The sequence below is a fragment of the Hylobates moloch genome, unplaced genomic scaffold (assembly GCF_009828535.3).
Source record: "Hylobates moloch isolate HMO894 unplaced genomic scaffold, HMol_V3 SCAFFOLD_9, whole genome shotgun sequence".
NCBI classification, from domain to species: domain Eukaryota; kingdom Metazoa; phylum Chordata; class Mammalia; order Primates; family Hylobatidae; genus Hylobates; species Hylobates moloch.
In genome coordinates this window covers 17,934,096-17,947,853 of record NW_026652284.1, presented here as the reverse complement: position 1 = coordinate 17,947,853, position 13,758 = coordinate 17,934,096, and the positions used below count along the sequence as shown (strand labels likewise).

Sequence of the window (13,758 nt, the reverse complement as noted above, 5' to 3'; positions counted from 1 at the left end):
CCCGGTGTGGGCCCCACCTCCCAACGCGCAGGCGCCGCTGCCATGCTGAGCGCCGCGTCACGCGCAGTCTCCCGCGCCGTTGTCCGCTGCGCGCTTCGCTCTCCGCTGCCCGAGGCCCGCGCGCTCGCCATGTCCCGGCCACCGCCACCGCGGGTCGCATCGGTGCTGGGCACCATGGAGATGGGGCGCCGGATGGACGCGCCCGCCAGCGCCGCGGCCGTGCGCGCCTTTCTGGAGCGCGGCCACACCGAACTGGACACGGCCTTCATGTACAGCGACGGCCAGTCCGAGACCATCCTGGGCGGCCTGGGGCTCCGGCTGGGCCACGGCGACTGTAGAGGTAACAGTGGCCCCTGATCCTCCCCATGCGTCGTGCAGAGGTGAGCCCGTCCCCAGCCGTGCACCACTCCGCTCGGGCCCGGCCGCGGGCAGCACCGACGGCTTCGTCCCTCGCCCCCCACCCCAGGTCCACCCCTCAGGACAACTAGACAGTGCTTTGCCCTGACTCCTTTCCCCCACTCTCCTTCCCCAGGGACTTGCAGCGCGAGAGTCTCCCCCCAGCCTGGTCTGGCCCATCGCTTCCCACCTCCATTGATGCCCCCGCCTCCAAACCTGCCAGGTGCCCACAACCGGTCCCCACCCAGACTCTCCTCCTTTTCTCTACCCCTTCGTTGCCATCATCACCCATGCACACCCTAGGCACCCTTTTCTCATCCTGGCCTTTTCTTAACCACTAGACTTTGCCCTGTGCAGCTGGCAGTACCTCTCCCTCTCTCAGGGAGAACTGTGGCGATGCCGTAAGGCTGGCTGGGAGAGTAGGAGTGTTAGGGAGTGCGGACGGGTGAGGGTGTAGGGACTTTCTATCCACTCTATGCCGGGCTTTGACATGGGGCCATAGGAGGGAAGGTGACTCCAGCCCTCCACAGGGAGTTCAGAGTCTAATGAGGAAGACTGAAGTAATGATTGCTGGAGAGCCCAGAAGAGAGTACTTTGGGGAGCTGCAGGCCGGGGAGAGGCACTAGGGAAGGCTCAGCAAATGCTGGATGGAGCTCGGCCTTAAAGGCTCAATGGTAGGTTGGAGGAGAACAAGAGAAAGGAGTGTTAGAGTCTGTGCAAAGACTTGGTTTGGAAATGCAATGTGCGTGATGTGTGAAAGGAAGGCCAATGGGCAGGTGGGGCTTGAGCAGAGGATGGAGGGGACTGTCCCTCGTGAGCCTGGTGCCCTTGATAGCCCTTGGGAGGGTGCCTGGCACTCAGTGAGGGCCCAGGGAACATGGGCTGTTACCCTTACCATGCTTCACCCACTGGGCTATGCCGAGGCTCTTGCTCTCCACCGCTGAGGAGAGGTTCTCTCTGGGTCCTCCTTAGAGTCATAGCACGTGGGGGGTCAGGGGGGAAAAGAGGGCGAATGTGAATCTCAGGCCCACGCTCTTTCTAGTTCACCTGGCTGCATGTTGTTGTTGTTCTTATTATTATTTGAGTCGGAATCTTGCTCTGTCACCCAGGGTGGAGTGCAATGGCACCATCTCAGCTCACTGCAACCTCTGCCTCAGCCTCCCAAGTAACTGGGATTACAGGTGCACACCACCACGCCCAGCTAATTTTTGTATTTTTAGTAGAGATGGGGTTTCACCGTATTGGCCAGGCTGATCTCCAACTCCTGACCTCAAGTGATCTGCCCACTTCAGCCTCCCAAAGTGCTGGGATTATAGGTGTGAGCCACCACGCCTGGCCAGGTTACCTACTATTAATAATGAAGATTTTGTTCCTGAGTTGGTTTTTCTTCTCCAACCCTTCCCTGCTTCCATCTTTGAGGCCAGGAGCTCACTGGACCAAAGTCCTCAGGCCAGGCCTGAGGCAAAGTTCATGCCGGGAATGCCTGGGGCGTTGTGGGGAAATGGAGAAAATCTAGATGAGAAACTGTGGAACTTGTTCTCTCCCATATCCCAACTGATCTCATGACACCCCTCTGAGCTACTGAGCTGACTTTGCAAAGTACGAAAGTGCAGAATCCATCCACCCACCAATCCAGACAGCTGGGGTTCTTTTTTTTGTTTTTTGTTTTTTGACACAGAGTCTCACTCTGTCGCCCAGGCTGGAGTGCAATGGCACAATTTGGACTCAGACTGCAACTTCCGCCTCCCAGGTTCAAGTGATTCTCCTGCCTCAGCCTCCCAAGTAGCTGAGGTTACAGGCACGTGCCACCACACCTGGCTAATTTTTGTATTTTTAGTAGAGACAGGGTTTCACCATGTTGGCCAGGCTGGTCTTGAACTCCTGACCTCAGGTGATCCACCCACCTCAGCCTCCCAAAGTGCTGGGATTACAGGCATGAGCTACCTTTCCTGGCCCAGCTGGGGTTCTTTTTCAATTTTTATTTTTGTAGAGGGAGGGTCTTGCTACATTGTCCAGGATTATCTCAAACTCTTGGGCTCAAGTAATTCTCTCTACTCAGCCTCCCAAAGTACTCCCAAACTAGGTTTACAGACTTGAGCCACTACATCTGGACCAATAGCTGGGTTCTTTATAGGGGAAAGAATAGTGCAAAATTAACTCATTTCCAAGCTGCTTGGATGCAGAACACTGTTGTCATAGCGATGTGTCCCTACAGTGTTTGGATGTATGCTCATGCTTCTGTGAGTCGGGAAGGGGAGGGGAGAATTATAATTACATTCTGCTCAGTTTGCCTTCTAAGCTCTCAAATTGATCTCTACCACTGGGCCACATTCATGTGGCTGCTTTGCTTTCCTAAATTCTTCCAGGCCTGCCCCCTTGACTTCTTTCTCTATACTGCAGCCAAGCGTGAACACAGGTGACCGATTCACACCCTGACAAAATCTGTAATGATCAAGTTCAGATTCAGTGGGATGGTATTTAACAACTTTTGGGATGAGGTCTGTTCCTGTCTCTTGTCCTATGTCCCACTGCTCCTTGCTGCGGAATTTATGCTCTTATAACTTAGACTTGAAGGTTTGGAGCCTCACTTACTGTTTTTTTGCCTCTTTGACTTTGCATGGGTTCCCATGCTCTGGAATGTACTTCCTGCTCTTCCTTGTTGGCTGGGACTCTGGGGGTGATCCCCTAGAGAAAGCCTTCCCTGGAGTCTCCAAGTTGGCTTCATGCATCTCATCTGGGCTCCTTGGCACCGTGTGCCTTTCCCTCCTGTGCTTACCATATTGTACCATCATCCTCTAGGGCTCCAGGAGGGCAGAGATCCATTGTGTTCAGTTCATCTCTGCATACTCAGTCTCTAGTGCAAGGCCTGGCACAGCCAGCAGGTTGGTGACTAGTCATAGTTATTATAATAGGTGAACATTGAGAACTCACATATATGACATTATTTAACCCCCAGGACCTCCCAATGAGGACAGTTTGATTATTATAACCCCATTTTACAGATCATACAATTGAGGCCAAGAGAATATTAGTAATTTAGCTAGGGTTACAGGGTTAACAAATGGCTCTAAGCCGGGCGCGGTGGCTCAAGCCTGTAATCCCAGCACTTTGGGAGGCTGAGGCGGGCGGATCACGAGGTCAGGAGATCGAGACCATCCTGGCTAACACGGTGAAACCCCGTCTCTACTAAAAACACAAAAAATTAGCCGGGCGTGTTGGCGGGCGCCTGTATTCCCAGCTACTTGGGAGGCTGAGGCAGGAGAATGGCGTGAACCCAGGAGGTGGAGGTTGCGGTGAGCCGAGATTGCGCCACTGCACTCCAGCCTGGGGGACAGAGAAAGACTCCATCTCAAAAAAAAAAAAAAAAAAAAAAAAATGGCTCTAATAGGTCACTTAACCATTCCATTCTCTCTCCAAGTGAAAATTGCCACCAAGGCCAACCCTTGGGATGGAAAATCACTGAAGCCTGACAGTGTCCGGTCCCAGCTGGAGACGTCATTGAAGAGGCTGCAGTGTCCCCAAGTGGACCTCTTCTACCTACACGCACCTGACCACGGCACCCCAGTGGAAGAGACGCTGCGTGCCTGCCACCAGCTGCACCAGGAGGTGAGGGGGCCCTCTGAGCTCCAAAGGTGGGCTCCTGCTCCTTTCTTTATCCTGATCCTACTCATGAGAGCAGAGACACCAGGGCAGTCCCAGGGTGGGGCAGGGAACAGCCCCATTCCCCGGGGCCCCACCCTGGCCTCCCCCCCGTTCCTGGTCTGGGCTGCACTGCGTTCTGACTGGAGCCTCACCTGTGCAGGGCAAGTTCATGGAGCTTGGCCTCTCCAACTATGCCGCCTGGGAAGTGGCCGAGATCTGTACCCTCTGCAAGAGCAATGGCTGGATCCTGCCCACCGTGTACCAGGTGAGGGCCGGGGCTGCAGAGGCCAAGGTCTCCAGAACTCCTGCTCATCCTGGGCTGTCTTTGCCCCCCTGACTGCCTCCTGTGCCCTCTGCATAGCAGCCACTCCCCTGCTGAAAGCCTGCAGATGGCTCCCACGTACCCTCAGGATGCCATTCAAGCTCCTCAGCCTGGCCACTGGGCATCTGCTTCCTGCCTGACTGTGCACCTTGGACCCTTCCTTCCCCACCTCCTTTCATACTTCAGCCTGGAACACATTTCCCCTGCCCTCCTCCCTGGGAGAAGCACTCGGGCCTTCCATAGAGGTCTCCTCCTCTGGAAGCCTTTCTAGGCAGCCCCACAGGAGTCTCCAGTCTCCAAACCTCATCTTCATACATTCAGCGCGTACTTTCCAGCTCCTTGTTTGATCGTAGAACCTAACTTTATTGTAATTAACTGCCTTCCTGTCTATTTTTTTAAACTTGAGTAAACATCTCCTGGAGGCAGGGATTTTGTGACACCTGCTTGTGGTTGTAACCAGTGTCCAGCATGGAGTTCATACACCAGATATTTGTGGAAAGATACCATTCCACTTCAGTTTTCTGTCCTTGGGCCCAACACCCTCCCTCCATCCCCTACTAACAGTAGTGTTGTTAGAATATTGCTGAAGTCCTGGGCTGGTGTTGCTTTAGAGTTTTAAAAGTGGAAGGCAACAGTTCCTTCTCTTGACATGTCCACCCTGTCCCCGGGGTCCCTCTCCCTGCAGGGCATGTACAACGCCACCACCCGGCAGGTGGAAACGGAGCTCTTCCCCTGCCTCAGGCACTTTGGACTGAGGTTCTATGCCTACAACCCTCTGGCTGGTACGTGGAGCATTCCTGACCGTCTTAGCCTATTCCCGACCCACAGATGCCCAGCCCAGAATTTACGAAGCAGGGAGGGTTTGACGAGAGGCTGGGCTGTGTTCTTCAGCCCCTCCTGGGTCCCTGCCCCTCCCCTAGACCAGAGCCCTGAGGGATATGGCAGCTTCTGGGGCACTCGGGGCCCGGGGGCTGATTGCTGCCTTCCCGCAGGGGGCCTGCTGACTGGCAAGTACAAGTATGAGGACAAGGACGGGAAACAGCCTATGGGCCGCTTCTTTGGGAATAGCTGGGCTGAGACCTACAGGAATCGGTGAGCTGGGGGTGGGCTTGGTGAGGATGGCTGGGGTGGGGTCAACTCTATGTGGAATTAAGTACTGGGCTGTTCCTGAGGTAAGACCTTCCTTTGCTGTGTGCATCTCCTCCCCTGCATTCCTTCAGGAATTCCCAAGCCCTCTGTGGGTTTTCTTGTTGTCTTGGGACCTCTGGGGGGAAATGAGGATCCCTGGATGTTGGGGTCTTGAAGTCGTAGCTCTTTCCTGAGCAATCACCTGCTGGGAAGGAAAAAGCGAGCCCAGGATGGGCCAGGCATGGTGGCTCACACCTGTAATCCCAGCACTTTGGGACACCGAAGTGGGAGGATTACTTGAGCTCATGAGTTCAAGACCAGCCTGGGCAACATGGTCTCTACAAAAAAAAAAAATGCAAAAAAGTGGTCAGGTGTGGTGGTGCACACCTGTCTGTAGCCCAGCTACTTGGGAGGCTGAGGCAGGAGGATTACTTGAGCCTAAGAGGTTGAGGCTGCAGTGAGCCATAATCATGCCACTGCACTCCAGTGTAGGCAACAGAGTAAGACCATGTGTCAAAAAGGAAAAAGAGAGCCCAGGAGGGAATCCTGCCCCATCTGAGCAGCCTTCATGTCCCTGGGGAAAATCAGAGCGGGCTACTGAGTCCTCAGGAATAAAGATTCGTTGAGGTCTCTGCTAAGGGGCCCAGCATCCTGGGTGGTTCTGATGCCCAGCAAAGTGGGAAACCTATGACTAGAGAGGACACCCGCCCTTCAGGGCTGCAGGGTGTGGGGTGGGGCAGTGGTCCTGGATGGCTGGTTGTGGCTCCCAGTGTGACCCCCATGGTACTGACCCCTGTGCTACCGTCCCCTCTGCACAGCTTCTGGAAGGAGCACCACTTCGAGGCCATTGCATTGGTGGAGAAGGCCTTGCAGGCCGCATATGGCGCCAGCGCCCCCAGCATGACCTCAGCCGCCCTCCGGTGGATGTACCACCACTCACAGCTGCAGGTAACCAGTGACCCTGGGCGCTCAGCTTCTTCCCTTCCAGGGCGACCAGCATCACCTTTAGGTGAAGCCCAAAGCATTTGATTTCTCAATTCCTCTGAAATTTCTCTTTCTTCCAGTTCTCATCAACACTCTTCCCACTGGTCTTTGATGGTATCTCAGTGGAGGCTTTGTAGTGAGGGCTTCATTACAGGGATTTTCTTATTCCGTAGGCTTTATGGAGTATGATTATCCCAGTGTTATTGATGAGGAAACCGAGGTTCACCCAGCTATTAAAGTGGCAGACATTTTAACACAGGTTTAACTAAAACCCACCCATCTCACCCTTTTGGTTTTCCTCTCTTGATGCCTCATGTCTTCCTGGTTAAAACTTATTTCCTGGCTGGTGGCAATGGCCCACACCTGTAATCCAGCACTTTGGGAGGCCGAGATGGGAGGATTGCTTGAGCTTAAGCATTTGAGTCTAGCCTGGGCAAGCAAATGGGACCCTATCTCTACAACAAATCAAAAACATTAGCCAGGTGTGATGGCTTGCTCCTATGTTCCCAGCTACTCTGGAGGCTGGGATGGGAAGATGGCTTGAGCCTGGGAGGTCAAGGCTGCAGTGAGCTGAGATCACACCACTGCACTTTAGCCTGGGTGACAAAGCAAGACTCTGTCTAAAAAAACAAGCAAACAACAATGAAAATAACAGCAACAAACTTATCTCCAGCTTCAGCCTTCCATGTTGCATAGTGTCTGGCATATATCCGGTAGATGTTAGTATGTGGGAGCTGTGTTTTACATAAGTTTTCTCATTCCAGTGCTGAAAATAGAGAAAAAGATTGAATGTCTTGCCCGCATCGACTGCACATACACTAAAACTGGAATGATACAGAGAAGATTAGCATGGCCCCTGCACAAGGATGACACACAAATTTGTGAAGCGTTCCATATTTTTCCGCCACCACCACCACACCGCACTACCTCCCATCCCCTTTTGTGTACAAAACACAAGGAAAAATATTTTTGTTTGAAAAAAAGAAGGACTGAATGTCAAAACAAGCTTAATAACGTAGCCTGCTTTTTTATTTTTTTGAGACAGAGTCTCACTCTGTCACCCAGGCTGTAGAACAGCAGCGCACTCATAGCTCACTGCAACCGCAACCTCCTGGGCTCAAGTGATCCTTCTGCCTCAGCCTCCCTAGTAGCTGGGACAAGGCACGCACCATCACCCCTGGCTAATTTTGTTTTGTTGTTTTTTGTAGAGACAGAGTCTCTCTATGTTGCCCAGGCTGGTCTTGAACACTTTGGCTCAAGTGTTCTTCCCACCTCGACCTCCCAAAGTGCTGGGATTACAGGCATGAGCCACTGTGCCCAGCCAACTTAGCCATTTTTACACAGCTGCTAGGGGGCAGAACTGGGCTGTGAATGTAGGTCTGTCTGGAAGCGTCGTGTGGCAGTAGGGGAAAGGATACAGATTTCAAGTCACATGGGTACAGCTATCCAAGGCACCTTAAGTCCTTTCTGGACATACAGGATATAAATATAAACAAAGACCCCAAATCTCAGCAGGGAAGTGGCTGGGAGGGCTGCGAGTGAAGTCGCTGTGCAGCAGAAGAGGGTTGAAGTCTGGCCGTCTCCCTTGCAGGGTGCCCATGGGGACGCGGTCATCCTGGGCATGTCCAGCCTGGAGCAGCTGGAGCAGAACTTGGCAGCAATGGAGGACGGGCCTCTGGAGCCGGCTGTCGTGGATGCCTTTAATCAAGCCTGGCATTTGGTTGCTCACGAATGTCCCAACTACTTCCGCTAGGCCCATCGTGGCTCAGGCTGCCCAAGGCTTTTCTGTCACCTCTTTTGTTCTCTCACGCTGACCAGTCTTGGCCTTAAGCTGATTTAGAAGGGTCTTTCTGAATTGTCTAGATCCATGCATTATTTTTCTAGCTTCCTGCCTTGCTCCCTGTTCACTTTACACTGTGAAAGGTGGGGGTGAGTCCCACTTGAACACTTCCTGTTGAATAAAGCAGGCACTTGACCTGGCTGTAGCCCAGGTCTTGAGTGAACCCCAAAAACTTGTTTTCTCTGCTGTTGACACCTTGTTTCCAATCCTACCTGGGGACTGAGAAAGGGCAGAACCATGGGCTGGAGTCTTCAGAGGGCAGAGGTAGTAGGAGGGTCTCAGAAGCACACTGCCCTCCCAGGGTCTCCTCGGGCTCCTGGTCTGAATACCCACCTGACTTCTCAACATTGAGGTGCCTCTCACTCTTCTACACACAATAGAAAAGAGGGTCATACACCTGCAGTACATTTTCTCTAATTCAGAATTGCCTCAATACATTCTTAGGAATGAAACAATTGGGACAAAGAAACTACCATTAGAGTCACTACCAAGAAGAAGAACACTTCCCAGGATCTGTGGAACATCTTGAAGCTCTCAATCTTAGCCTCCTCTTGTCTTAACTAAAGCCTCTTGTCTTTTCACCCATAAGGTTCTCAGCCTTGGCTCTGGGCCTATTTGGCATGGGGACATAGGGGACATAGGCAACCAAGGTCCTCATTTCCCTTGGAAACCCCTACTCCAAACAGGAGGCACCAAGGCTGAGAAGAAGAATCCTCGGTTCAGTGGTTGCTGAACCTGCTGCATTCCCAGTGCAGCAAAATCCCTCCAGCCATGGGCAGGGCAGCAGGCAGCACTTGGAGCAGCTTCTTGAAGCGATGAAAGAGGCCCAACCTGGAAATTTACTGTTTCATTTATATTTATTATTTGTTCTTGAGACAGGCTCTCACTCTGTCACCTAGACCAGAGTACAGTGGCATGATCACTGCTCACGGCAATTTTGACCTCTGGGGCTCAAGGGATCCTCCCACCTCAGCCTCCCAAGAAGTTTTTATTTTTATTTTTTTTTTGTGGAGCAGAGATCTCCCTATGTTGTCACCATCTTTTCTCTTTACCCATAACAAAACAGTTGCTCACCCATGTGGAGTGGTGTATCAGTTATCTTTGCACAACAAACCACACTAATAAGTTGCTTGAAAAGATAAAATCCAAGGCTGGCACAGTGGCTTATGGCTATAATCCCAGCACGTTGAGAGCCCAAGGCAGGCAGATCACTTGAGCTCAAGAGTTTGAGACCAGCCTGGGCAACATGGTGAAACCCTGTCTCTACCAAAAATACAAAAAATTAATCTGCGTGTGGTGGCACATACCTGTGGTCCCAGCTACTCTGGAGGCTGAGGTGGGAGGATCGCCTGGGCCCCGGAAACAGAGGTTGCAGTGGGCTATCATGCCATTACACTCTAGCCTGGGTGACACAGTCAGACCCCATCTCAAAAAAAAAAAAAAATCCTTCTTATTGATCAAAAGATTTGATATAATTCCTATTACTCCCAGCTGACTTTTTCTTAATACTGAAATTGACAAACTAATCCTAAAGCTCATATGGAAATTCAAGGGACCCAGGAGAACCAAAACAGTCTTGAAAAACACATAGTTGGAGGACTCACACTTTCTGATTTCAAAACTTACTACAAAGCTACAGTAATAAAGACAATGGTTCTGGCATAAGAATAGAGCAACTGAACAGAACTGAGAGTCCAGAAATAAATACTGATTTTAGAGTTGAGTGACAATAGGGACTGTTCAATAGGGAAAAGAATCATCTTCACCAACATCCAGATGTCCTCCTGTGAAAGAGTGAAGTTGGACCCCTTCCCCATAACATAAACAAAAAATTAACTCAAATGAATCACCATCTAAATGTATAAGGTAAAGTATAAAACTCTTAGAAGAAAATACTTAAGTGTGACTTTGGATTAGGCAGCAGTTTCTTAGATGTTGACACCAAAAGCACACGTGGCAAAAGAAAAAGTCAACGCCATCAAAGTTTAAAGTGTTTGTGCTTCAGGGAACACTATCAAGAAAGTGAAAAGACAACCCACAGAATGGGATAGTATTTTGCAAATCACATATCTGTTAAGGATCTTGTAGCTAGAATAGATACAGGACTCTTACAGCTTAATAAAAGAAAACCCACCTGGGTGCACTGGCTCACGCCTGTAATCCCAGCATTTTGGGAGGCCAGGCGGACGGATCACTTAAGCCCAGGAGTTCAAGACCAGCTTGGGCAACATGGCGAAACCCTGTCTCTATAAAAAATACCAAAATAATTAGTCGGGTATGGTGGCGGGCACCTGTGGTCCCAGCCAATCGAGAGGCAGAGGTGGGAGGATCTCTTGGGCCCAGGAGTTAGAGGCTGCAGTGAGCCAAGATCAGACCATTGCACTCCAGCCTGGGCAACTGAGCAAGACCCTGCCTCAAAAAAAAAAAAAAAAAAAAAAACCCAATTAAACAATGGGCAAATTATTGGAATAGACCTTTTTCCAGAGGTTATAGGTGGTCAGTAACGACATGGAAAGCTGCTCAAAATCAGTACTTATCAAGGAAAAGCAAACCAAAACCCCTTCAAATCTGCTAAGCACTAGGATCATCAGAGTCAATAAAATACAGAAAATAACAAGTGTTGAGGGTTTGGAGAAATTGGAGACTTAGGACTCTGCCATTGAGACTGTAAAACAGTGCAACCATTTTGGAAAACATTCTGGCAGTTTTTCAAAAGATTATTTATATGACCCAGAAATTTCACTCCCTAGGTATATCTAGAAGAAATGAGGTCAGGCGCAGTGTCTCACCTCTGTAATCCCAGCACTTTGGGAGGCCGAGACGGGCAGATCACCTGAGGTCAGGAGTTCAAGACCAGCCTGGCCAACATGGTGAAACCGCATCTCTACTAAAAACACAAAAATTAGCCAGGCATGGTGGCACACTCTGTCTCAAAAAAAAAAAAAAAAAAAAAAAAAAAAAAAAAATCACCTGTCTCCATAACAGGGACAAAAAAATAAAAATAAAATAGGCTGGGTGCAGTGGCTCACGCCTGAAATCCTAGCACTTTGGGAGGCCAAGGCAGGCTGATTGCCTGAGCTCAGGGTTCAAGACTAGTCTCGGCAACATGGCGAAACCAAGTCTCTACAAAAAAATACAAAAATTAGCTGGGCATGGTGGCGAACGCTTATAGTCCCAGCTATTCAGGAGGCTAAGGTAGGAGAATGGCTTGAGCCCGGGAGGTCCAGGGTGCAGTGAGCCAAGATCATGACACTGCACTCCAGCCTGGGCGACAGAGTGAGAGCCTGTCTCAAATAAATAAATTTAATTTAATATAAAAATTAATTTTAAAAAATCACCTATGCTCGCTTCAGCAGCACATATCTAAAATTAGAATACAGAAAAGGTTGGCATGGCCCCTGTGCAAAGATGACGTGCAAATTCGTGAAATATTCCCTATTTTTTTGTTTTGTTTTTCAAGATGGAGGCTCACTCTGTCACCCAAGCTGGAGTGCAGTGGCGTGATCTAGGCTCCCTGCAATCTCCGCCTCCTGGGCTCAAGGGATTCTCCTGCCTCAGCCTCCCGAGTAGCTGGGACCGTAGGCACCTGCCCCCACACCCAGCTAATTTTTGTATTTTTAGTAGAGACAGGGTTAGTAGAGCCACCGTACCCAGGCGAAAATGAGAATTGCTGTGAGTCTGTTCTCTCACCATATTGGTCAGGCTGGTGTCAAACTCCTGATCTCAGGGGGTCTGCCTGCCTCGGCCTCCCGAAGTGCTGAGATTACAGGCGTGAACCACTGCACCCGGCCAACATTTCCCATATTTTTTTTATTTGATTTTTTTTTTTAATCACCTGTATTGCTACCACTCAAAGATAAATGATCACTTAAAAAATCTGGAAGCCAGTCTCAGTATTATTCTTATTTAATTCAGGGAAAGAGACACAAATAGGTCAAAATAATCTCCCAAAGATTTTTTTTCTCAAGAATAGATCATTTACTCCCATAAACCAGAGATTCCCGAATGCTTTTTTGTCTAAGCACATACTTAAAATATTTGCTCTGTACCTCTTCTCCCAAGAACAGAGTCTAAGCAGAATTGATAGGGAAATATCTTAATCCAGCTATTAGTCCAGAGATGGCTCACCCATCCCGGCAAAAATCTTATTCACCTGATTCTGAGACAGAGGGAAAATGAATGATTTCACCAGGATGTAGCAGTAAATGGGATCTAAAGAATAAAGGAAAGAATTAAAGGGATGCTCTTATACTTTCCCCATCCGGAAGGAAGTAGAGGAAATGACCTGGCACTTCCTAATCTGTTTTGAGAACTATGGTTCCACTGAAAGGTAAGCTCTGTTATAACCTTCAAACTGCCCTTAAATGCACCAAACATAAGCCAAGAATGAGAAAATGAGCGCCCACTGGTCTGCATCTGAACCAAGTACAGAGGCCAGAGGGTCTCCCAATGACCACTGCTCAAAAACCATCTGGGTAAAGAAAGGATCCATTGTCAGGACTCTTGTACACACTGACATCCTGCTTTCCTAGGTGTACGTGTATGCAACCCCACAGAACACCAGAAAAGTATTTTGTAAATACGCAATGAAGAAAGCTTAAAAAGAGACTGGATGGAATATGTTTTCTTCCTAATAATAGAGATTGGCAGTTTGACTCTCACTGACGTAACAGATATTTTAATGGGCAACAATTACCTAGTGAAACAAGGAAGTGAGTACTATATTCCCCCATGTCACGCTGAGTGTGTATAGAATGTTATAAGCAGATCGCCATTCTGTGAAGCAGCTATCCTTCTGGGCACGCAACTGAAAGATGGGAAGAAATACAAGGCGGGGACTGGTTGCTCTGGAACTGGGTGGCATTGAGATGCTGAGTATTTTGAGCATGATGAAGGCAGGAAAGTAAAGAAACTTCAAGATTTCAGAGAGCAAATTATCTCTAATGAGCAAGGAATACCCATATTCCTAGGTCTCAGGACCCAGCATAGAAACCATTCCAACCCAGTGACTCTGAACTGAATTTACAAGTGAAATAAAATACCTTTCAGTAAGTAGGGTTCAAGAATAACAGCTGAGGCTGGACGTGGTGACTCATGCCTGTAATCCCAACGCTTTGTGAGACTAAGGCAGGTGGATCACTTGAGGTCAGGATTTCAAGACCAGCCTGGCCAACATGGTGAAACCCTGACTCCACTAAAAATACAAAAATTAGCCAGGCCTGGTGGCGGGCGCCTATAATCCCAGTTACTCAGGAGGCCAAGGCAGGAGAATTGCTTGAACCTGGGAGGTGGAGGTTGCAGTGAGCCAAGATCATGCCATTGCACCCCAGCCTGGGTGACAGAGGGAGACTCCGTCTCAAAAAAAAAATAACAGCTGGACTAGTGACAAACTACACTGGGATTAGGGTCTCAAGAACTGGGATAGAGCTCAAGCCTCTAACCAGAG

The 13,758-nt window shown here is 49.7% G+C and overlaps 1 protein-coding gene and 2 non-coding genes across 3 annotated transcripts; all 3 read left to right on the top strand.

Moving 5' to 3' along the window:
* The first annotated feature begins 21 nt into the window (after positions 1 to 21).
* AKR7A2 (aldo-keto reductase family 7 member A2) lies at positions 22 to 8,484 on the top strand. Its single transcript, XM_032759127.2, has 7 exons — positions 22 to 340; positions 3,815 to 4,002; positions 4,199 to 4,303; positions 5,046 to 5,142; positions 5,353 to 5,452; positions 6,307 to 6,436; positions 8,064 to 8,484. The coding sequence occupies exons 1-7, from the start codon at positions 43 to 45 to the stop codon at positions 8,223 to 8,225; spliced, it is 1,080 nt and encodes a 359-aa protein (XP_032615018.1). The 5' UTR covers positions 22 to 42; the 3' UTR covers positions 8,226 to 8,484.
* LOC116814076 (U6 spliceosomal RNA) lies at positions 7,269 to 7,373 on the top strand. Its single transcript, XR_004371161.1, has one exon. It is a non-coding gene; the product is annotated as a U6 spliceosomal RNA (small nuclear RNA).
* A 3,169-nt stretch (positions 8,485 to 11,653) lies between the features above and the next one.
* On the top strand, positions 11,654 to 11,755 carry LOC116813956 (U6 spliceosomal RNA). The gene has a single exon (XR_004371077.1). It is a non-coding gene; the product is annotated as a U6 spliceosomal RNA (small nuclear RNA).
* The last annotated feature ends 2,003 nt before the right edge of the window (positions 11,756 to 13,758 follow it).